This window comes from Salminus brasiliensis, chromosome 1, assembly GCF_030463535.1.
Source record: "Salminus brasiliensis chromosome 1, fSalBra1.hap2, whole genome shotgun sequence".
NCBI classification, from domain to species: Eukaryota; Metazoa; Chordata; class Actinopteri; order Characiformes; family Bryconidae; genus Salminus; species Salminus brasiliensis.
Genome location: NC_132878.1, coordinates 97,322,494 through 97,349,031, shown reverse-complemented (window position 1 = coordinate 97,349,031; position 26,538 = coordinate 97,322,494). Strand labels below are relative to the sequence as shown.

General features: G+C 40.8%; 1 protein-coding gene across 1 annotated transcript in view; it reads right to left on the bottom strand.

Moving 5' to 3' along the window:
* Positions 1–1,503: 1,503 nt before the first annotated feature.
* Positions 1,504–26,538, bottom strand: part of scn1ba (sodium channel, voltage-gated, type I, beta a) — a 40,206-nt gene continuing 15,171 nt past the window's right edge. Inside the window, exons 2-6 of the mRNA XM_072692528.1 lie at positions 13,522–13,688; positions 9,801–10,038; positions 7,281–7,422; positions 7,004–7,073; positions 1,504–5,700 (exon numbers count right to left, since the gene is read on the bottom strand). Coding sequence (XP_072548629.1) covers positions 7,007–7,073; positions 7,281–7,422; positions 9,801–10,038; positions 13,522–13,688 — 614 coding nt within the window. The 3' untranslated portion in view covers positions 1,504–5,700; positions 7,004–7,006. The remainder of the gene's footprint in view (positions 5,701–7,003; positions 7,074–7,280; positions 7,423–9,800; positions 10,039–13,521; positions 13,689–26,538) is intronic.

The following is a 26,538-nucleotide window of genomic DNA, read 5'->3' as shown; positions in this document are numbered from 1 at the left end:
AAATTAAACCAAAAGGTTCCTAATAAAGTGTCCTGTAGTGAAAACACAAGGTTGTGGTTTCTAATAAAGTGTCCTGTAGTGAAAACACAAGGTTGTGGTTTCTAATAAAGTGTCCAGAAATTAAACCAAAAGGTTCCTAATAAAGTGTCCTGTAGTAAAAACACAAGGTCAAAGTTTCTAATAAAGTTGCCAGTAGTGAAAACACAAGGTTGTGGTTTCTAATAGTGTCCTGTAGTGAAAACACAAAGTTGTGGTTTCTAATAAAGTGTCCTGTAGTGAAAACACAAAGTTGTGGTTTCCCATAGTGTCAAGAATAGAAACCAAAAGGTGGCCAATGAGTGAAAACACAAGGTTGTGGTTTCTATAATAGTGTCTAGTAAGGAAACCACAAGGTTGTGTTTTTTAATAGTGTCCTGTATTGAAAACACAAGGTTGCGGTTTCTAATATAGTAGCCGGCAGTAAAAACACAAGGTCATGATTTCTAATAAAGTGGCCAGCAGTAAAAAGACAAAATTGTGGTGTCTAATAAAGTATCCAGAAATTAAACCAAAAGGTTCCTAATAAAGTGTCCTGTAGTAAAAACACAAGGTCAAAGTTTCTAATAAAGTTGCCAGTAGTGAAAACACAAAGTTGTGGTTTCTAATAAAGTGTCCTGTAGTGAAAAAACACTTTATTGTGGTTTCCAATAAAGTGTCAAGAATAGAAACCAAAAGGTGGCCAATGAGTGAAAACAGGGTTCTGGTTTCTAATAAAGTGGCCAGTAAGGAAACCACAAGGTTGTGTTTTTTAATAGTGTCCTGTATTGAAAACACAGGGTTGTGGTTTCTAATAAAGTGTCCTGTAGTGAAAACACAAGGTTGTAGTTTCTAATAAAGTGTCCTGTAGTGAAAACACAAGGTTGTAGTTTCTAATAAAGTGTCCTGTAGTGAAAACACAAGGTTGTAGTTTCTAATAAAGTGTCCTGTAGTGAAAACACAAGGTCATGATTTCTAATAAAGTGGCCAGCAGTAAAAAGACAAAATTGTGGCGTCTAATAAAGTGTCCAGAAATTAAACCAAAAGGTTTCTAATAAAGTGTCCTGTAGTAAAAACACAAGGTCAAAGTTTCTAATAAAGTTGCCAGTAGTGAAAACACAAGGTTGTGGTTTCTAATAGTGTCCTGTAGTGAAAACACAAAGTTGTGGTTTCTAATAAAGTGTCCTGTAGTGAAAACACAAGGTTGTGGTTTCTAATAAAGTGTCCTGTAGTGAAAACACAAGGTTGTGGTTTCTAATAAAGTGTCCTGTATTGAAAACACAGGGTTGTAGTTTCTAATAAAGTGTCCTGTATTGAAAACACATGGTTCTGGTTTCTAATAAAGTGCCCAGCAAGGAAATGACAAGGTTGTGGTTTTTAATAAAGTGTCCGGCAGTGAAAACACAAGGTCGTTGTCTCTAATATAATGACCAGCAGCAAAATCACAAGGTTGTGGGTTCTAATAAAGCACAAAAACACACTCATCACTTATCATTTATATATTTATTTCATAATATCTTCAGAATTTGTTTGGCAAGCAACATTTCCACTTAAACATGTAGTGCATACTTGGGATCTTGTTGAGGCCGTAGGAGTGTTGTGTGCGACTGTACAGTGTGTGTTACAGGGTGCATCTAACAATCACTTTCTGTCACTGGTGAAGAGTGTGTGTGTGTGTGTGTGTGTGTGTGTGTGTGTGTGTGTGTGTGTGTGTGTACCCATCACTCTATTTTAGTAGTATTAGCACTAAAGTAGCTAACATGTTAAAAGGATCGCCTCACCTAGCAATGCTACGCCGCTAATGATGAATGAAGGGTACGTCGGTAAGGGTCACATGCTATAAGGCCCTCGTTAGCGTTCATTCATGGTTAGCGCAGCGCTGTTAGCAAGGTTAGCACTGTCTGAGCGAGGTCCTCCTCGGTGAGGATCCACAGGTGATATGCAGTCAGTAATGGAGACAGTAATGCTGAGGTGTTTAAGAAGAGCCGAGTGTTTTTCACCATTACGAGACTTCGTTTAGCTTTTTACAAACGTCCACATGTAGGCAAAACTGTCAGTCATGCAGTAAAAATCTACTCCGAATATTAAACCGAAGACCGGAAAATCTCAAAGGTACTAAAAATCAGTGTTGAAAAGGCTGAGATTTGGGTCGTGAGCTCAGTTAGAAAACCCTACGCACACGTGGGCTTTTACAAAAGGCAGTAAGACTTTGGCAGTGTTATGCTGCTCCCTGTAGTCACTGCCTGGAATTGGCTACCAGGAGGGTTAAAGGGCTACCTTAGCAGGGATTTGACCCCATCTCTATGTACTGTCTCTGCAGCGTACAGCGAATTACCACAGACGATCATTTCCACACGTTTCCCTGAACCTTAAAAAACCCCAAAACTACGGAGTAGAAATACGCCTGCAGTAGAAGTTAATGGGCAGGTGCTGCTTTAGCCGTCCCAACCTCCCAACCTCCGCTTCTGTATTGATCAGGGCTGTTGGGCTGGGTCAGGGAGGTGATTTCGGTTATAATTTTTTATTTAGAAGAAAACAATGTGGGGTTTTGGGGCTTATATATATTATATTATATATAATTAAGTGGTCTGTAGTGAAACCACAAGGTTGTGGTTTCCAATAAAGTGTCAATAATGGAAACCAAAAGGTGGCCAATGAGTGAAAGCAGAAGGTTGTGGCTTCTAATAAAGTGTCCAGTAGTAAAATCACATGGTCATGGTTTCTAATAAAGTGGCCTTTATATATATATATATAAAAAATCCATGTGTATTAATAGGAAGGAAATAGGTGTCCGAAGCCCTTTCAAAGCCCAATAGAGAGGGTTACGAGCAGGGCTGGGCGATATGGTAAAAATACTATATCACGATACATGTCGCTTATCACAGAATAAAAACATCAGTATCAGATTCTTTATATAATCTACTATACAGATCCTCTCCTGTACGGGAGTGATTTCTATTCAACATCTGCAGCTGATCAGTGTTTATTAAGCACTAACAGTATCACGATTATATCATAATTTATATCATAATTTATCACGATACGGTAAAATATCGTTATATTGCCCAGCTCGAGTTACAGGCCTTGCTCAGGGCCCCAACAGTGGCAGCTTAGTGGACCTGGGTCTCAAATCCAAAACCATGTGATCAATATGGCGGACTCTCCTTCCTTTACGAGGACAGTACCTGTGGAAGCATCTGCCCATTGACTTCTATCAAAAGCAAGTTCGAAGTTAGCAGGCGGAAACGCTTCCCTGTGGGAATCGACCGCACATGGCCGACACAGCTGATGGAGATCAGGGTGAAAACGCTAACGTGCTCCTTTAAGAGGAGAAGATCATTGTATCCACGTTTCCCATCAGTTTCCCTCCAGTTTCTCCTGTTTTTGTTAAAATGCTTCATAAAAGAACAGTAAAAGACTTGCATACGTTGTTCAGGTCACAGGCAGCACAGTTTGACAGTCGGTTTGGGTTCTTGAAACGTCGGCGGCGCTCCGGCGGCCCTTCCTTCCAAACGCCCGGCCTGGATGGTTTAGCCATCTGAGCGCTAACTCAGCCTAGCTAATGCAAATCGACCTAAAAGCCCCATCAAAGGCCGTTCAGGGTCATCATCTGTGTCTAGAACATATTAATAGAACATAATCATCATAATCTTAAATATATATATTAAAATTTATGCAATCTGGGATCTGTGGCAGGCTGTAGCTTCATGCTGTTAGCTAATAGCTTCATGCTAATGCTTAAGACATATTTTGTTCCAATCCGCGCTCATCTGTTTATATTTATAATATTACTATAAAAATATTCCTGCTGGAGGAGCGTGATCGCGCACCGCGTTACGTAATGGCAACAATCTTCCGACAAATTTTGTGCGATAATCCCCCGAAAAAAACGCACTGCTATCGATCCGGTTGGCCGCTGTTAGCTTACGAGGAAAAGGTACGTACGATAAGGATCGACGTTTTCAGTGCAGACGAAGCTGAGGGGATCGTTTAACCAAAGCTAGCACTGATTACTTTAGCTTTACCATGCATTCTAAATGGCAATGCTAAACACTAATGACCAATGTTAGCGCTCACGCCGTCCTAGCTGCACTGGCACTGTGGAAAACTATGGAAAAATGCTTAACTCTCGGCTTAAGGATGTGCTTGAGGACTATAAGCTAGTTCGCTATCCTTTAGCATTAGCATGTACCAAACCTGTGGTAATCTAACCTGTCCCGAACCCTCCTAGTTTTACTCTATGTCCTATGTATATGCTCCACTGGATTAGCCGCTGTGTTAGTTAGCTAGCTACATGCTAATGACACTGTAAGACCACCAGCCTCATAAAAAATACCCCGTGGGCAAAAGGAGCTGTGTCCAGTGTGGGGGAGAAGAGGCTCTGTCAGGTTTAGCCATGTTAACGGGTTAACCTTTAGAGAGTTAGCTTCACTAGTAGCATGGATGTAGCACTGTTAGCAGTCTCAGCTCCGTAACAGGCGGGTAATTCAGGGGATGTTGGACGAAACTGAACGAATCTGGGACATTTTTCTGGACCACAAGCCGATTTTAAGCTAAATTCGAAGGGACGGACGATGTCAGAGGTGATGTTCTAGACGATGACTGGGTCTGCAAAACCTCAGGCAGGTCCTGTGGGGTGTTCTTGGTATGCAGTGGTCAGTACCTACCAAAAGTGCTCCAAGGAACAGCGGCAACAGCGCCATGGGGGCCCGCCTGCCCACCTCACAACCTACAGGACTTAAAGACGGATCTGCTGCTAACGCTAGTCATGCTGCCAGAGACCACCACAGCAGGACCCCTTCAGAGATCTTGTGAGATTCATGCCTAAAGGGGGGACTTACTCGAGATTAGGCCACAGTTTGAGGAGCCATGTTAACGGGTTAGCTTCACTGGTAGCATGGATGTAGCATTGTTAGCAGTCTCAACTACCGAACAGGCGCGTAATTCAGGGGATTCACGAATTTCGGACGGTTTCGGGCGATCTCGGGCGATCTCGGGCGATCTCGGAGGTTTACAACAGTGCTAGTGAACTGCTAGCCATTCACACGGCCAGCTGCTACGGATGCGACGAAGAGATAAATGACCCGAATGACCCAAATGACCACTCTCCCTCGTCTTCCCGCAGACCGAGACGGGCGTAAACACCTCGTTTTTTTTTTTGCTCATTATAATATACAACTCTAAACCCGTCGTAATTCAGGATCAGGATAGAAGGGAATGCACTCATTCACCTATATATCTATATAACCGGACGGCTGTATCAATACTGTCCATATCTCATATGATGTTGACTGGCTCACTGTATGGTACATTTGTTTTCTTCACTTTTCTTATAATTGCATATAAAGCAGATTTTTTTTTCATCCTTGTGTGAAAAAACAACGAAAAGTCTGGTTTAGAAGAATATGTATATACAAGATTCTAAAGGTATACATTAACTCATGCTATATTTAAACCTTCCTGCAGAGCTTCGTTCAATGCTCTCAGCGCAAACACAGAACCTTTGGTGAAATGAAGAGCCGTCCTACAAAAAAATAAAAAATAAAAACAACCATGACGTGCGTCCATGACCTTCTGCTCCTCTGTGGACGGTCAGTCTTTCACTGATAGAGCAGAGCAGGTGAAGGTCACTGTGTGGTCATGACGGCGGAGCTTCAAGGATGGAGCTTGAGGGGGGTCTCGGCCCTGAGGATTAAACCAAAGCAAGTTAGTCAACACCCTCCGTGTCCCCTGAGCAGGCAGCTAGGAGGTGGAGCTGGGTTAGTGTCCTTGAGTGGACCAGACTTAAAGCCCATCCAACATGTGTATGTTTTCAGCCTCCCCCTACTGGCTTTAGCAGGTACTGCAAATGGCTCAGGCCCTGTGCTTTAATTGTAAAGTCCGGCAGCCGTTTAATTCCAGGCGTCTCATTAAATAAAGCTGAGTCTGAATCTGCAGACTATGAATGGCATAAAGTCCCAACAGCAATGTGAAAGACTAGCGGAGAGCCGGCCGAGACATGAGAGCTGTGATTGGCTGTCGAGGTTATTTCAGCATAGTGATTTCTGAATGCTCTCAGAGTTCAGATTTTAGCACTGTGTTTAAATCTGAATAATAACTTCTTTATTATAATTATTATAATCATTTCTTTGCATTATCTGAGCAGCTGTTTGTTCTGTAAATAAATAAATAAATAAATAAATAAATAAATAAATGCTCTAAATAGTAAATATTTTTATTTGGAGTTTAAGGGAAATGTTGACATGGTTTATAAAATACAACACTAATATTAATTTCCCTAAAACACACTGCCTTATTTGTGTACATATACTATATATATATACTATATATACACCAATCAGCCATAACATTAGCACCACTGACATATAAAGGGAATAACACTGGTGATCCTCCTCTACAGTGTCTCCTGGGTGGATCTCATTCTTACATATCAAGCGTAAGAATCTGAGACACTTTGACAAGAACCACACGGTGATGTTCTAGACAAACTGTGATGTTCTAGACAACGACTAGGTCAGAACATCTCCAGAACATCAGGCAGGTCTTGTGTGGTGTTCCCGTCTGGGATATGCAGTGGTCAGTACCTACCAAAAGTCCTACAAGGAAGGATAACCGGTGAACCAGGGACAGGGTCATGGGTGCTGATGCCACTCATGGAGGCCCAGCCCACCTCACAACTTACAGGACCTAAAGGATCTGCTGCTCATGTTAGTCTTGGTGCCTTCAGAGGTGTTGTGGAGTCCAGGCCTTGACAGGTCAGGGGGACATACACAGTATTAGGCAGGTGGTTCTAATGTTATGGCTGGTCGGTGTATATACTGTTGCTGAGATATAGTGTTTCTCACTTTTCTTTGCAGAATTTCAGGATGAACGGACCAATGGAAATGCTCCAAAATCAACTTCCCTCGAAAGGTCGGAGGGTTTTTAGGAAAAGCTTGAATGTTTATCTGTTTGTTTGTTTGTTTGTTTGTTGTTGGTTCAAACCCACCTGTTATTCTGCCACTGCCACACCAGCACAGTTATCTTTACTCTCTGAGGTTATAGCTAAATACTCAGCCCTGAGAGAGAGAGAGAGAGAGAGAGAGAGACATAGAGAAAGAGAGAGGGGAAGAGAAGATCAGGAGGAGAGCAGACAGGTGTGTATCAGGTCTGAAGGCAGAGTGTGTATCAGGTCTGAAGGAAGAGTGTGTGTGTGTGTGTATAGTGTGTGTGTGTGTGTGTGTGTGTGTGTGTGTGTGCAGTGTATGTGTGTGTGTGAGACTCACGCGCTCTCTCTCAGGGCCTCCTCTCCGGCTGCTGCGATCTTCCTGTAGCAGTAAACCATCTCCACCAGCAGCCACAGCTGCAGGCCAATGATGGACACGTACATCATCACCTCCGACAGGATGGACGCCAAGCCGCGGGTCGCTACGGAAACCAGACCGAGGAAGAGAGGGTAAGTTCTTTAGACACTGGAGACCTTTATGTTTACAAATACCTGATATGGACAAAAGTATTGGGACACCTGTTCATTCAAGGGTATTAAAAGAGCTGATCCTGCTTTTGTTGGAGTAACTGTCTCTACTGTCCAGAGAAGAAGACTTTCTACTACGAGTATTGCTGTGAGGATTTGATTGCATTGGATGTTGGATGATAGTCACCTCCCCACCTCATCATCTCCAACTCATCCCAAAAGTACTGGATGGAGCTCCACCACCATCATTCCAGAGAACACAGTTCCTCCACTGCTCCACAGCTCCTCAATGCTGGGGGGCTTTATACCCCTCTAGCCCACGCCAATAGGCTCCAGAGAGTTCTATTCTATTGGCAGTACTTCTCTACAGGGACTAGACAAGCAGCAATGGGTGCAACTTAAAGTAGCTGAATGCATTCAGAGTCCATTTACAAGGAGTGTCCACAAACATTTGGATACAGTGTAGATTATTGGTAATCAGGCTTTTAGAAGGGTTTATCAATTCCTCTGCTGTTTTGGGGGCACTGGAAGAGACTTTTTATTATTATTATTATTATTTATTACTAATTCATGTGCTTAACTGATGTACTGCAATATCAGTTCACTACCACAAGGTGTCAGTGTTTATCTATAAACACCCAGCATAGCTGAGGTCCAGAACATCATCATGTCTGCGGTTGCAGAATCAGGATTCAGTGCCATATCCTGAATACTGGAGGAGCCTAGAGGTCATATCAACATTTACTGAAGCTCAAAAACTGACCACAACTGCCCCATTATCACATTACAGTACAATTACACTTCAGTACATTTCAGTGGTATGTACGGTCTGGACGAGTTATAAGTACGTAATAATCTAAATTAAAAAATCTTCAGTAAAAATTACAAATAAAACACTTATTAAAAAATGAGCATCTTAAAATAAAGATCTTAATAACTCTCAATAACTCTCTTCCAAGTCCCACTCGACATTCCCGCTATAAAAAATTGCCGTTTCTGGGTAAAAGAGCCTCCGACTGGCCTGACTGACCAGAGGAGAATGTCACTTAAGAATGCCTTCAGGGTTTGTCGGACACCAAGGGGCGCTCCTGAGCGAGTCCAAAATGAATGGGTCATCTAAAATGTCCTGGTTCTATGAGTGACCTCTGTACTACTGGAGTGGAGAGGCTTAAGAGAGGCCTAGCAGTGGCAGCTTAGTGGGCCTGGGTATCAAACCCACAACCACGAGCATGTGTCCTGCTCTTGCAACAGTCGCATGAGAGATACGTGGACTGGCACCGCTGTACGAAACAGCAGCTATTCAGGGGTGTGTTACCTGCGGGCTGACAGGCAAGTGTGTGTGTGTGTGTGAGTCCAATAGAGACGAGAAGCCTGGAGCGGTTGCCTTGGAAATCTGTTTACTTTCACACAAAGAAGACACTTCCTGTGTCCTTGCTTCTGACAGCCGGTCAGGACGTTCTGTCCCAATGAGGCAATGTCCAATATAACATGTCATGTCTACGGCAGTGTGTGTGTGTGTGTGTGTGTTACAGAAAGAGGTCTTATTTTACCTGAAATCAATTATTTTGTCTGTTACCAAGCAACCGTTGCTAGGGGCAGACATGCTAGACGTAAACACGCTTACGCTTAATAAACATAAACAATCATCATAGTCACTACAGCCCCTGTCCGACAGCACCCCCTGCTGATTCATCTGGGAGTTTACAGCTCCGGCGGGACAGTACATACAGTTCACCTCAGGAGGCGGGACAGTAATGGGCCAACCCCCACAGGACCACGCCCATCGCCCTGATGAAGCTCACCTGTGGCCAGTCACAGAAACAAGCCCCAGACGGTGCATAGAGCTAAAACAAAAAGGGGCTGGTGTGTCACTGTAGAGGCTGGTGTCCACCTAAGGGCCGTTTGTGAGTCACTTTGACCCTGCGTCTGTGTTGCCTCGGGTCACAGTGGCCACACCCCTTTCCCAGGGCTGTTGCTTACTAATGTTGCCCCTCCCCGTGAGAAAACATCTCACGCCCCAATTCTGAGAATGATTCAGTCCATTCTGAAACTGAATTCTGATTCTGATTCAGTTTGATTCAATTTGATTCATTTGTGTGTGAATCAGAATGATTGAAGAAAATACACTGAATAAACTGTGGCAATAAAATCAGTACGCTATGAGCACTGTACCCACATATATATATACACTACATGGAGTATTGGGACACCTCCACATTCCAACTACTGGAGCTTTTAGGAAATCCCATTCTAACCCCACAGGTATTAATATGGAGCCGCCCACCCCCCCCCTACAGCTCTAACAGCAGCAGGCCGTCCGGCGGTCACTCACCCTTGGGCACCACATTCATGGTGATGAATTTGGTGGTGTTGGTGCGGAACTCGTAGTACTCGAAGGTGAGCATACGGTCGAAGTAGCAGCGGTAGGTGCCCGTGTCGTTGAAGGTGACGTTGAGGATGTAGATGGATCCGTCCTGCAGGTCCAGTGTCTTCTTGCTGCCGTTCCAGTCCAGGCGGTCAACAAAGCGATCGTCCGTCACCGTGCCAATCATGTCCCCATAGCTGTAAATCTGCAACAGAGAGGAGAGTTTGATTGATGGGTTCTCCAGGCGTAGCACCATGCTAATTGGTGGGGCATGCACTTCCATTGCTGGTTAGCTACAGGAAGCTAAATGTAGACATCTTATACTGACTATACACCAAACAGCCATAACATTAGGACCATCTCCAAAACATCAGGCATCAGTCTTGTGGGGTGATTTTGGAGGAGTATTGCTGTGAGGATTTGATTGCATTACTGAGGTCAGGGTGTTGGATAATGATGATCACCACCTCACCTCAATCATCTCCAGCTCCCCACCTCATCCCTAAAGTACTGAAGATGGAGCTCCACCACCATCCATCATTCCAGGAAACACAGTTCCTCCACTGCTCCACAGCTCCTCAATGCTGGGGGTCTTTATACCCCTCTAGCCCACGCCTGGCATTATTAGGCAGCATGGAGCTGATAGGGTCATGATGTTGATCTGCTCCAGAGAGTCCTATTCTATTGGCAGAACTTCTCAAGCAGTGATGCCACAGCCATCCGTAATCAGAGAATCTCGTAACTGCCCTCTCTCTCTGGGCGGTTAGCCTGGTGGTTGGTCACTCAGCATGGGTAAGGCTAGCCAGCTCAGGCGTCGCTAAGCTGACGTAAAAGAATTAGCAATTAGCATTAGCATTCTCCTCCTAGCATGTTGAGCTCCAGTGCTGTGGCGTAAGTAGCAGTTGTGATGTGGTTGTGAAGTATCGCGGGTCTTAGAGGAAGCCCACGCTAGCCTTCAGCTTGATAAGGGGGGTCCTAGCTGCTGGGAGAGAACAGGAAATGACCAAACTGGGGAGGAAATCGATGGCAGACATGTTGAAAAACACTGCAGAAGGCTCTTTGGGATGCTAATGGTGACCCATGAAATGCTAATACATCCTCAGAGCTCAGTAAAAGTGCTTAAACACAACATTACATGAGTCTCAGTGAAGATGCTGATCTGCTGTTAGAGCTAATGTAAGTGACGCCCGCTAATGCTGCACTTCTCAGCTGGGGTTCGACTAGGGCCTTAAAAGCACTACTGCACTAAAACCGCTAATGTGGCTAACAGTAAATGACAGGTTGAGAGGAAGTGAGGAACAGGCTTACGCTACTGTTACTGACGGGCCTCTCCTAGCTACACTACATGTCCAAATGTTTGTGGACACCCCTTCTGTTGAATGCATTCAGCTACTTGCTTAGTTTGCACTTATTGCTGACACAGATGTGCAAATGCACACACAGCTTGTCTAGACCCTGTAGAGAAGTTCTGCCAATAGAATAGGACTCTCTGGAGCAGATCAACATCATGACCCTATCAGCTCCATGCTGCCTAATAATGCCAGGTGTGGGCTAGTAGAGGGGTATAAAGACCCCCAGCATTGAGGAGCTGTGGAGCAGTGGAAGAGCTGTGTTCTCTGTGTTCTCTATGAGTTGATCACAGCTGCTCCAACAAAAGCTCTATTTTATAGCCTTGATTTTAGAAGAAACAATGAATGAGCAGGTGTCCCAATACTTTTGTCCAAATTGTGTTTAGCAGGACTGATGCTTTTTTAAGCTCCGGTTAGGATTCAACCAGTATGCTACTACTGTAAGTTAATGAGTAGTGGTGCTTTTGTAGGTTGCTTTGTCCTCATTGCCATGCAGAGCTGCAGTGAAGTCTGGTCTGAGGAGACCGAAGCTGACGCTCAAGAAAAACGACTTTAATGAAAAATGCATGACGGCCAGCCCCCTCTCTCTCTGTATCCTGCTCTTCTTACTGCAGAGCTACTCCAGAGCTTCCAGAGCTTCCTGAGGTTCTCTGTACTCGAGTAAATACACATTGTACTGCATGGGCTTTATGCAGACAGTACAGTATGAATTACAGATGATATATCGGTGTGGATGTGTATGCATGGGTATGGCTATGGGTCAGTTTGTATGAGTATGGGTATGGATGGGGTGGATAGACATTGAGGAAAATAGACAGGGATGGGTACAGGGGCATGAGGATGTATGGGTATTGATATGGGGTATAGGGACAGATGGAATAGGAATGGGGGTATAGGGACGTAAGGGGATAGATTTAGGGGAACATGGACAGATGGGATAAGTATAGGGGGTATAGAGATGAATAGGGATGGATGGGGAAGTATTTGGGGCAAATGGACGGATGTGGTTGGGTATAGGGGGTATAGGGATGGATGGAAATGGATACAGGGGGTATATGGACTGATAGGGATAGGTGTGGGGGTATAGAGATGGATAGGGATGGATGGGGATGCATATGGGGCAAACGGACGGATGAGGTTGGGTATGGGGTATTGGGATGGATGGGTATGGATATGGGGGTATAGGGATAGATGGGGAGGGGTATGGGGTATAGGGATGAATAGGGATGGATGGGTATGGGGTCAATCATATAGGTTTTGGGAATAGGAATAGATGGGGATGGTTTGGGGATGTGAAAGAATGAGGATGGGACGGATGGGTACAGGTATGATGGGTATGTACGGATGAACGGGTATAGGTATAGGGATGATGGGTTTGTAGGGATGAATAGGTATGGGGTCGATGATATAGGTATGGGGGTATAGAAGTGGATAGGATTGCTATGGGGATGTGAATGAATAAAAGTAGATTGACAGAGTAAGGGGGGTAGGGGGTGGGTATGAGAATGGGGTATGGGGATGATGGGTATGGGGTACAGGAAACAGTGCGGATGGATATAGGGGTATAGGGATGAATGAGGATGAATGGGTATGGGGTACCGGGGTGGATGGGGATAGTATGGGGGATGTGGGGATGGATGGAGATGGATGCTATGGGTATGAGAGGGTAAGTGGGGGTAGGAGTAGATGGGTACGGGTATGAGAGGGTAAGGGGGGTTAGGAGTAGATGGGTACAGGTATAAGAGGGTAAGGGGGTATAGGAGTAGATGGGTACGGGTATGAGAGGGTAAGGGGGGTAGGAGTAGATGGGTATGGGTATGAGAGGGTAAGGGGTATAGGAGTAGATGGGTACGGGTATGAGAGGGTAAGGGGGTATAGGAGTAGATGGGTACGGGTATGAGAGGGTAAGGGGGTATAGGATTAGATGGGTACGGGTATGAGAGGGTAAGGGGGTAGGAGTAGATGGGTATGGGTATGAGAGGGTAAGGGGTATAGGAGTAGATGGGTACGGGTATGAGAGGGTAAGGGGGGTAGGAGTAGATGGGTACAGGTATGAGAGGGTAAGGGGTATAAGAGTAGATGATATGGGTATGAGAGGGTAAGGGGGTATAGGAGTAGATGGGTACGGGTATGAGAGGGTAAGGGGTATAGGAGTAGATGGGTACGGGTATGAGAGGGTAAGGGGGTATAGGAGTAGATGGGTACGGGTATGAGAGGGTAAGGGGGGTAGGAGTAGATGGGTATGAGTATGAGAAGGTAAGGGGGGGTAGATGAAGATGGGTACGGGTATGAGAGGGTAAGGGGGAAAACCGGATGGCTGCAGCTAGGCTTAAACTCACGTGGGTGAAGTCTTCTTCTCCTTTTGCCATGAACCACCAGTCCACTGTAGCCGAAGCCGGTACCTCACCCCTCATCTTACAGGAGATGCAGCCCAGTTTAAATCCCTTGCCAGCGACCGCCTCTGTGTCCGAGTCCACCTCCACACACGCTCCATCACTGAGCAGGGCTACAGGGACAGAACACACACACACACACACATACAGTCAGTCGGTCAGTCAAGCAGCATGTGTGTTCTGTCTTACTTAAGTGCTCTAAGCCTGTATTACAGTATTGCTGGTGTCCATTCCTTATTTCTACTGTCTCTGTTATTCTGGCGCTTGCAGGCATTACTCTGGTTACAGCCAGCTGGAGGTTAGCTTTACTTCAGACCGGTTTGTCGTGCGTGCTTCTGCCACTCGGAAAAGTGCATGCTGGCTTTTCTTTTGCTTGTCCAAGGCAGAGCGTTTGTGTTGCGTAGTTTATTTCCACTCATAATGTCAACTAGGATGGCCTTAAACTAGTCCGAATCGCCAGATCGGCAGATTCGTTTGCCAGGGGCCAGGCTGGGCAGGCACGGTCACTTACCCCCTTCCTTACAGTCTGGACCTCATTTCTTCAGCAGGGTTTTCATTTTAATAAGGGTAATTAATTTTTCATTTGAGATTCATTATTTAACTTAGTGCAGCATCTAGAAATTGACCTCTTTAGACTCCACCCACAAATGTGTTCATGGATGGTTGTCAGTTGGACAGGTTTTATAGAACGCTGGTAACATTATAAGATCTAATCTACTGAACACTTATACTGAACATTTATATAACGTTTTAAGCTCTCATATACTGAATATTAACATTTATGTAACGTTATAAGCTCTAATATACTGAATACTAACATTTATGTAACGTTATAAGCTCTAATATACTGAATACTAACATTTATGTAACGTTTTAAGCTCTAATATACTGAACACTAACATTTATGTAACGTTTTAAGCTCTAATATACTGAATACTAACATTTATGTAACGTTATAAGCTCTAATATACTGAATACTAACATTTATGTAATGTTATAAGCTCTAATATACAGAATACTAACATTTATGTAACGTTATAAGCTCTAATATACAGAATACTAACATTTATGTAACGTTTTAAGCTCTAATATACTGAACACTAACATTTATGTAACATTATAAGCTCTAATATACTGAATACTAACATTTATGTAACGTTATAAGCTCTAATATACTGAACACTAACATTTATGTAATGTTATAAGCTCTAATATACTGAATACTAACATTTATGTAACGTTATAAGCTCTAATATACTGAACACTAACATTTATGTAACGTTATAAGCTCTAATATACAGAATACTAACATTTATGTAACATTATAAGCTCTAATATACAGAATACTAACATTTATGTAACGTTATAAGCTCTAATATACTGAATACTAACATTTATGTAACGTTATAAGCTCTAATATACTGAATACTAACATTTATGTAATGTTATAACTCTAATATATTGAATATTAACATTTATGTAACATAAGCTGTAATATACTGAATATTAACATTTATGTAACATAAGCTGTAATATACTGAATACTAACATTTATGTAATGTTATCAGCTCTAATATACTGAACACTAACATTTATGTAACATTTTAAGCTCAAATATACTGAACACTAACATTTATGTAACGTTTTAAGCTCTAATATACTGAACACTAACATTTATGTAACGTTTTAAGCTCTAATATACTGAATACTAACATTTATGTAACGTTATAAGCTCTAATATACTGAATACTAACATTTATGTAATGTTATAAGCTCTAATATACAGAATACTAACATTTATGTAACGTTATAAGCTCTAATATACAGAATACTAACATTTATGTAACGTTTTAAGCTCTAATATACTGAACACTAACATTTATGTAACATTATAAGCTCTAATATACTGAATACTAACATTTATGTAACGTTATAAGCTCTAATATACTGAACACTAACATTTATGTAATGTTATAAGCTCTAATATACTGAATACTAACATTTATGTAACGTTATAAGCTCTAATATACTGAACACTAACATTTATGTAACGTTATAAGCTCTAATATACAGAATACTAACATTTATGTAACATTATAAGCTCTAATATACAGAATACTAACATTTATGTAACGTTATAAGCTCTAATATACTGAATACTAACATTTATGTAACGTTATAAGCTCTAATATACTGAATACTAACATTTATGTAACGTTATAAGCTCTAATATACTGAATACTAACATTTATGTAATGTTATAAGCTCTAATATACAGAATACTAACATTTATGTAACGTTATAAGCTCTAATATACAGAATACTAACATTTATGTAACGTTTTAAGCTCTAATATACTGAACACTAACATTTATGTAACATTATAAGCTCTAATATACTGAATACTAACATTTATGTAACGTTATAAGCTCTAATATACTGAACACTAACATTTATGTAATGTTATAAGCTCTAATATACTGAATACTAACATTTATGTAACGTTATAAGCTCTAATATACTGAACACTAACATTTATGTAACGTTATAAGCTCTAATATACAGAATACTAACATTTATGTAACATTATAAGCTCTAATATACAGAATACTAACATTTATGTAACGTTATAAGCTCTAATATACTGAATACTAACATTTATGTAACGTTATAAGCTCTAATATACTGAATACTAACATTTATGTAATGTTATAACTCTAATATATTGAATATTAACATTTATGTAACATAAGCTGTAATATACTGAATATTAACATTTATGTAACATAAGCTGTAATATACTGAATACTAACATTTATGTAATGTTATCAGCTCTAATATACTGAACACTAACATTTATGTAACATTTTAAGCTCAAATATACTGAACACTAACATTTATGTAACGTTTTAAGCTCTAATATACTGAATACTAACATTTATGTAACGTTATAAGCTCTAATATACTGAATACTAACATTTATGTAATGTTATCAGCTCTAATATACTGAACACTAACATTTATGTAAAGTTTTAAGCTCTAATATACTGAATACTAACATTTATGTAATGTTATCAGCTCTAATATACTGAACACTAACATTTATGTAACATTTTAAGCTCTAATATACTGAATACTAACATTTATGTAATGTTATAAGCTCTTATATACCGAATACTAACATTTATGTAATGTTATAAGCTCTTATATACTGAATATTACATTCACGTAACATAAGCTGTAATATACTCAATACTAATATTTATATAATGGTATAAACTAATATATTAATGCTAGAAATGTATAATGGCATAAGGTATAATATCCCAAACACTAACATTTATATAACGTTATAAGCTCTAATATACTGAACACTAACATTTATGTAACATAAGCTCTAATATACTGAATATTATAAATACTAACATTTAAATAACATTATAAACTTTAACAAACTGAACGCTAACATTTTCAGGTAAGGATTTTTAGCCAATCCTTATTAACTGGGATTGTCTCCCAGCTTGGCGTTAAGCTCGTCCAAACAGCATTAGCTATGGAAGAACATTTGTGGGCGGAGCCTGGGCAGATCAAATAGGTCCATCTTCACCGGAGCGAGTCCAGACTGTAAGGCCTCTGCTGCAGCCCGGACCCAGGCAAGCTTTTCTAGAGTTATCCAGGGGATTTTGAGGGGAAATAAATCGTTAGCAGTGAGTGATGCTGGTCTACATCCTGCAGCCCGCCCTCTACGTTACAGAGCTACCATCATATATAGATGCAGGCGTCTATATATGCCATCAAGGTTGCATACACCGGCCCAGAGGAACACACCTGCACCTCCAAGTGTCTCTCTCTCTCTCTCTCTCTCTCTCTCTCTCTCTCTTTAGTATGGGCATCGATCTCAGTCACTCACTCTGTGAGCGATATCTGACCTCTGACCTCTGGAGGTGCATTTCGCTGGGCGTAATGGAGGGTTCAGGGACAGACCATATAGCCGAAGCGTCCGTGAGAGAGACACAGCAGCGCGGTTACAGCCACTGCCGCTCGTCCGGCTGCCATCTATCTACTCTGTCAGCCCTGAGATCCAGCCCAGCGTCGCCCCTCACCCCACCAGCTCCGCCAGCCCAGCCAGGGTTACGCTGGAGCTACGAGGCTAACGTAGATAAGACCTGGTGTTCATGATCATTAGCATCATGCTAACTGTTAAGGAGTTTGAGTTTAGCTACTCTGGCTAATGTTAGCTCTAGCTAATGTTATCTAGATGTTAACTGCTCTAGCTAATGTTATCTAGATGTTAACTGCTCTAGCTAATGTTAGCTAGATGTTAGTGTCTCTAGTTGATGTTATCTAGATGTTAACTGCTCTAGCTAATGTTGTCTTCTCTAGCTAGATGTTAGTGACTCTGGCTGATGTTAGCTAGATGTTATCTAGATGTTAACTGCTCTAGCTAATGTTATCTAGATGTTAACTGCTCTAGCTAATGTTAGCTAGATGTTAGTGTCTCTAGTTGATGTTATCTAGATGTTAACTGCTCTAGCTAATGTTGTCTTCTCTAGCTAGATGTTAGTGACTCTGGCTGATGTTAGCTAGATGTTATCTAGATGTTAACTGCTCTAGCTAATGTTGTCTTCTCTAGCTAGATGTTAGTGACTCTGGCTGATGTTAGCTAGATGTTATCTAGATGTTAACTGCTCTAGCTAATGTTATCTAGATGTTAACTGCTCTAGCTAATGTTAGCTAGATGTTAGTGTCTCTAGTTGATGTTATCTAGATGTTAACTGCTCTAGCTAATGTTATCTAGATGTTAACTGCTCTAGCTAATGTTAGCTAGATGTTAGTGTCTCTAGTTGATGTTATCTAGATGTTAACTGCTCTAGCTAATGTTGTCTTCTCTAGCTAGATGTTAGTGACTCTGGCTGATGTTAGCTAGATGTTATCTAGATGTTAACTGCTCTAGCTAATGTTATCTAGATGTTAACTGCTCTAGCTAATGTTAGCTAGATGTTAGTGTCTCTAGTTGATGTTATCTAGATGTTAACTGCTCTAGCTAATGTTGTCTTCTCTAGCTAGATGTTAGTGACTCTGGCTGATGTTAGCTAGATGTTATCTAGATGTTAACTGCTCTAGCTAATGTTATCTAGATGTTAACTGCTCTAGCTAACGTTATCTAGATGTTAACTGCTCTAGCTAACGTTATCTAGATGTTAACTGCTCTAGCTAATGTTGTCTTCTCTAGCTAGATGTTAGTGACTCTGGCTGATGTTAGCTAGATGTTATCTAGATGTTAACTGCTCTAGCTAATGTTATCTAGATGTTAACTGCTCTAGCTAATGTTAGCTAGATGTTAGTGTCTCTAGTTGATGTTATCTAGATGTTAACTGCTCTAGCTAATGTTGTCTTCTCTAGCTAGATGTTAGTGACTCTGGCTGATGTTAGCTAGATGTTATCTAGATGTTAACTGCTCTAGCTAACGTTATCTAGATGTTAACTGCTCTAGCTAACGTTATCTAGATGTTAACTGCTCTAGCTAATGTTGTCTTCTCTAGCTAGATGTTAGTGACTCTGGCTGATGTTAGCTAGATGTTAGCTAGATATTAACTGCTTTAGCTAATGTCTTCTCTAGCCAGATGTAAGTGACTCTAGCTAATGTTGTCTTCTCTAGCTAGATGTTAACTGCTCTAGCTAACGTTGTCTAGATGTTAACTGCTCTAGCTAATGTTGTCTTCTCTAGCTAGATGTTAACTGCTCTAGCTAATGTCTTCTCTAGCTAATGTTAGCTAGATGTTAGTGTCTCTAGTTGATGTTATCTAGATGTTGTCTTCTCTAGCTAGATGTTAACTGCTCTAGCTAATGTCTTCTCTAGCTAATGTTAGCTAGATGTTAGTGTCTCTAGTTGATGTTATCTAGATGTTAACTGCTCTAGCTAATGTTGTCTTCTCTAGCTAGATGTTAGTGACTCTGGCTGATGTTAGCTAGATGTTAGCTAGATGTTAACTGCTTTAGCTAATGTCTTCTCTAGCTAGATGTAAGTGACTCTAGCTAATGTTGTCTTCTCTAGCTAGATGTTAACTGCTCTAGCTAACGTTATCTAGATGTTAACTGCTCTAGCTAATGTTGTCTTCTCTAGCTAGATGTTAGTGACTCTGGCTGATATTAGCTAGATGTTAGTGACTCTGGCTGATGTTAGCTAGATGTTAGTGACTCTAGCTAATGTTATCTAGATGTTAACTGCTCTAGCTAATGTTGTCTTCTCTAGCTAGATGTTAGTGACTGGCTGATATTAGCTAGATGTTAGTGACTCTAGCTAATGTTATCTAGATGTTAACTGCTCTAGCTAATGTTGTCTTCTCTAGCTAGATGTTAGTGACTCTAGCTAATGTTATCTAGATGTTAACTGCTCTAGCTAACGTTATCTAGATGTTAACTGCTCTAGCTAATGTTGTCTTCTCTAGCTAGATGTTAGTGACTCTGGCTGATATTAGCTAGATGTTAGTGACTCTAGCTAATGTTATCTAGATGTTAACTGCTCTAGCTAATGTTGTCTTCTCTAGCTAGATGTTAGTGACTGGCTGATATTAGCTAGATGTTAGTGACTCTAGCTAATGTTATCTAGATGTTAACTGCTCTAGCTAATGTTGTCTTCTCTAGCTAGATGTTAGTGACTCTAGCTAATGTTATCTAGATGTTAACTGCTCTAGCTAACGTTATCTAGATGTTAACTGCTCTAGCTAATGTTGTCTTCTCTAGCTAGATGTTAGTGACTCTGGCTGATGTTAGCTAGATGTTAGCTAGATGTTAACTGCTTTAGCTAATGTCTTCTCTAGCTAGATGTAAGTGACTCTAACTAATGTTGTCTTCTCTAGCTAGATGTTAACTGCTCTAGCTAACGTTATCTAGATGTTAACTGCTCTAGCTAATGTTGTCTTCTCTAGCTAGATGTTAGTGACTCTGGCTGATGTTAGCTAGATGTTAGCTAGATGTTAACTGCTTTAGCTAATGTCTTCTCTAGCTAGATGTAAGTGACTCTAGCTAATGTTGTCTTCTCTAGCTAGATGTTAACTGCTCTAGCTAACGTTATCTAGATGTTAACTGCTCTAGCTAATGTTGTCTTCTCTAGCTAGATGTTAGTGACTCTGGCTGATATTAGCTAGATGTTAGTGACTCTGGCTGATGTTAGCTAGATGTTAGTGACTCTAGCTAATGTTATCTAGATGTTAACTGCTCTAGCTAATGTTGTCTTCTCTAGCTAGATGTTAGTGACTGGCTGATATTAGCTAGATGTTAGTGACTCTAGCTAATGTTATCTAGATGTTAACTGCTCTAGCTAATGTTGTCTTCTCTAGCTAGATGTTAGTGACTCTAGCTAATGTTATCTAGATGTTAACTGCTCTAGCTAACGTTATCTAGATGTTAACTGCTCTAGCTAATGTCGTCTTCTCTAGCTAGATGTTAGTGACTCTGGCTGATGTTAGCTAGATGTTAGTGACTCTAGCTAATGTTATCTAGATGTTAACTGCTCTAGCTAATGTCGTCTTCTCTAGCTAGATGTTAGTGACTCTGGCTGATGTTAGCTAGATGTTAGTGACTCTAGCTAATGTTATCTAGATGTTAACTGCTCTAGCTAATGTCGTCTTCTCTAGCTAGATGTTAGTGACTCTGGCTGATGTTAGCTAGATGTTAGTGACTCTAGCTAATGTTATCTAGATGTTAACTGCTCTAGCTAATGTCGTCTTCTCTAGCTAGATGTTAGTGACTCTGGCTGATGTTAGCTAGATGTTAGTGACTCTAGCTAATGTTATCTAGATGTTAACTGCTCTAGCTAATGTCGTCTTCTCTAGCTAGATGTTAGTGACTCTGGCTGATGTTAGCTAGATGTTAGTGACTCTAGCTAATGTTATCTAGATGTTAACTGCTCTAGCTAATGTCGTCTTCTCTAGCTAGATGTTAGTGACTCTGGCTGGCGTTGGATGCTCGCAGACGATTTGCCCGAAACAGTGAGCCTCCACATCAGTGTGTTGATTACAATCAGACACCATGCTAACTGCCGTCTGTGCTAGTTAGCAACATTAGCCTCGTAGCTCCAGAAGCAAACCGCAGACCCATAGCCTATATGGCTATATTTGGGATGGGGGGGGAGTATAAATCAGATTGAGGCTAAACTATCCCTTCAGCGCTTCCAGTCTAATCTAGCTCTAGTCTGAGGAGCTTCAGGAGGAGCAGTGCAGTGGTTCTTGATGGCTGAGAGCAGGAAGGAGGAAAAGGAAGAAAAGAGAAACAGGGCCACACTTGCCACGTCAATACAGGAGGCAGGGGGAGGGAGGAAAGCAGGAGAGGGAAAGAGGAGAGAAAAGGAGAGAAGAAAAGAGAGTTAACTTCAGTTACAGCCACCAAACTGACCGTGGAGGAGCTGTCCAGGCTTTTTAAAGGGCCCATGCCATGGAAAAGGCCTGGATTTGTCCTGAAACTACAGACTTTTGATGTCGTACGTCTGTTTACGTCTGTAAACACTGCTAATTTACTCCCACGTCCACATCCGAACACTGTATTCATATTAATATTATATTAATATTCGATTTTTGTGATGTCACAAACCCAGTACATTCACATGTGTTCACCTATTCAGTCTGCAGCAGTGTAGCCTCGTCCATTCACTCTGAACTGATGACTTTAGGCACAGCCAATCAGAACAGAGGTCATTTGCATACATCAGCGTTAAAGGTATAGACAGTCTAGACAATATTAATACAAAAATAAGCATATGTCCTAAATGTCTCTATGTGTGATAATTCAATTAAAAATGTAATTAAATGAAATGAAATGAAATTACATTACATTAAATTTAATTAAATTAAATTAAATTAAATTAAATTAAAATCTGGGATATGGGCCCTTTAACAGAGATGCTTAAACACTGTGTGCGATGCTAATGTGCCCCCCACTGATTTGTATTCATTATTAGCAACATTAGCATGTTAGCATCATCACATTACAGTCTCACTTACGTCCAAACAGATGGGGAATGGGAAATTGGATGGGAAATTGGATGGGGAGACACACACACAGACACACACACACACACACACACACACAAACGAACTGCAGAGGCGCCGGCTGATCCGTAAGGAAAGGTCCGGAATGCCTCCAGACAGAGAAGGGCTTTTTTTCAGAACTGCTTCAAACATCCTGCTCCAGACGAGTCACAATACAAAGATAACAGAGAAGGTGGTTATATGACAAGACAAGAGATCCTCCAACTCTGCTCCTCCTAATCTCCATCTGCTGCACCTGCAGAGTGAGGAGGATTGTCACAGACAATCATGTTCACCTATTTTATTCAACTGCTTTATTTTTGGCTGCTCTGGATATATATAACAGAGCGTTATATAAATAGACACGTAGAGACTCGAAATCTGATCTTCAAAACTACTACCACTTTCAGCTGGCTTCAACCGGCCACTTTATGTCAGGTATGCTGTTTCAAGATAGATTTGTCACATCGCTACCGATCCATACCCATACACGTATATACCCATACACATCTATATACATTCACATCCATAAATATCCACATCCTATACACATCTATACCCATACACATCCATACCCATTCACATCCATACACATACACATCTATACACATCTATAACCATACCTATACCAATCTATACTAATTCAAATCCATACCCATACACATCTATATACATTCACATCCATAAACATCCATTACCAATATACACATCCATACCCATACACATCCATACCCATACACATCTACACCCATACCCATCTATACCTATACACATCCATACCCATACACATCCATACCCATACACATCTATACCCATACACATTTATACCCATCTATACCCATACCCGTCTATACCTATACACATCTATACCCATACACATTCATACCCATCTATACCCATACTCATTCATACCCATCTTTACCCACACACATCTATACCCATACACATTCATACCCATCTATACCCATCTAAATCAATTTATATCCATACACATCTATACCCATACCATCTATATCCATCTATATCCATACCCATCTATATCCATCCATACCCATACACATCTATATCCATACATATCTATACCCATCTATACTTATACACATCTTTACCCATACACATCTATATCCATCTATACCCATACTCATTCATACCCATCTATACCCATACCCATCTATACCCACACACATCTATATCCATACACATCTATACCCATACACATTCATACCCATCTATACCCATCTAAATCAATTTATATCCATACACATCTATACCCATACCATCTATATCCATCTATACCCATACCCATCTATATCCATCTATACCCATACACATCTATACCCATCTATACTTATACACATCTTTACCCATACCCATCTATATCCATCTATACCCATACACATCTATATCCATACACATCTATACCCATCTATACTTATACACATCTTTACCCATACACATCTATATCCATCTATACCCATACTCATTCATACCCATCTATACCCATACCCATCTATACCCACACACATCTATATCCATACACATCTATACCCATACACATTCATACCCATCTATACCCATCTAAATCAATTTATATCCATACACATCTATACCCATACCATCTATATCCATCTATACCCATACACATCTATACCCATACACATCTATACCCATCTATACTTATACACATCTTTACCCATACCCATCTATATCCATCTATACCCATACACATCTATATCCATACACATCTATACCCATCTATACTTATACACATCTTTACCCATACACATCTATATCCATCTATACCCATACACATCTATACCAATCTATACCCATACTCATTCATACCCATCTATACCCATACCCATCTATACCCACACACATCTATATCCATACACATCTTTACCCATACACATCTATATCCATCTATACCCATACTCATTCATACCCATCTATACCCATACCCATCTATACCCACACACATCTATATCCATACACATCTTTACCCATACACATCTATATCCATCTATACCCATACACATCTGTACCAATCTATACCCATACACATATATACCCATACACATCTATACCCATCTATACTCATACACATCTTTACCCATACACATCTATATCCATATATACCCATACACATCTATACCCATCTATACTCATACACATCTTTACCCATACACATCTATATCCATCTATACCCATACACATCTATACCAATCTATACCCATACACGTCTATACTCATACACCCATTCACATCAATATTCTAAACCCAAATACCCATCCATTAACATAACCATCTATACCTATCCTACCCATTCATGTCCATAATCATACCCATTATCATACCCATCCTGCTGATTTATAACATCCATATCTATACAATACCATCCATATTCATCCATTCCATTTGCCATGTCTGTTTATAAAGTCGTCAAAAACTCCTGGTCTCATCGTAACACGTGAACTGAGAGGACCAGCTTGAGAGTTTCCAGCTCGTTTTATAAAGTCTCGTATTTCAAACGTTTATACTGAACTCAGCAGCTGTGAGTGATGTGACTCACAGATTCACAGATTCAGCAGATAGATATGAAATGCTACAGTATTCCTTTATCATCTGTAGAGAACTGACCACAGCACCCCGCGGGCCTCGGCCCTGACCAGGACACGTACGTCTGAAGGTCACAGCCGCAGCAAACCACACAGTTGCATAACGCTCCTTTTGCCCAGATTACGTTACGCAACGCATTCCAGAAAAGGCCGATTAGGAGGAACAATGAGCCCTATATTACACAGCCAGACAAGACTGACCTTTCACACTTACCCTCACTGAAAGAGGCCTGGGCTCAACTTTACTTGTCCCTCCCCTCTGGAGTGTTAAAGGGGAGATTACTGGACTGCAGATTAAGGGGGGCTCACTAGCCCACTATATCCACTCCACACATTTATTATTGGCATAACAACATTAATATCCAGTATGAAGTTCTAATAACATTAATATCCAGTATGAAGATCTAATAACATTAATTTCCAGTATAAAGTTCTAATAACATTAATATCCAGTGTGAAGCTCTAATAGCATTAATATCCAGTATGAAGTTCTAATAACATTAATATCCATTGTGAAGTTCTAATAGCATTAATATCCAGTATGAAGCTCTAATAACATAAATATCCAGTATGAAGCTCAAATAACATTAATATCCAGTATGAAGCTCTAATAAGATTAATATCCAGTATGAAGCTCTAATAGCATTAATATCCAGTATGAAGCTCTAATAACATTAATATCCAGTATGAAGCTCTAATAGCATTAATATCCAGTATGAAGCTCTAATAACATTAATATCCAGTATGAAGCTCTAACAGCATTAATATCCAGTATGAAGCTCTAGTAACATGAGAAAGCTCCTCGTTCCTCTTATCTGACCATATTTCAGGTTTTAGGTATCAGTGTAGCTGCAGTCTCAGAGCAGGTGGAGGAGGGCTGTGGTCACATGGGTTCAGTGCGTTTGTTGGGAGCAGATATGAATACCTGACAGACTCTGGAGGGTAAGAGCTTGTAGATGAGAGAGGTTCTGATCTGGTGAGGAGCACATTGTTCTCAACAAGGCTGACTCTGTGTTTTACTATAGAGCTGTGTTCATTCACAGCTGAATGCGTCTCCATGCCACACACTCCAAGTGTTTTGGTGCCCAGGGAAATGATAAACATCCACAACATTTCCCATGATGCTCAGCCTCAAGGATCAGACTTTCCATTGGAACAAATGTTCCATTTAGGAGACCATGAATACAAGCCTTTTTATTATCAAGATTTAAAGTGATATCCAGTATGAAGCTCTAATATCATTAATATCCAGTATGAAGCTCAAATAACATTAATATCCGGTATGAAGCTCTAATAACATTAATATCCAGTATGAAGCT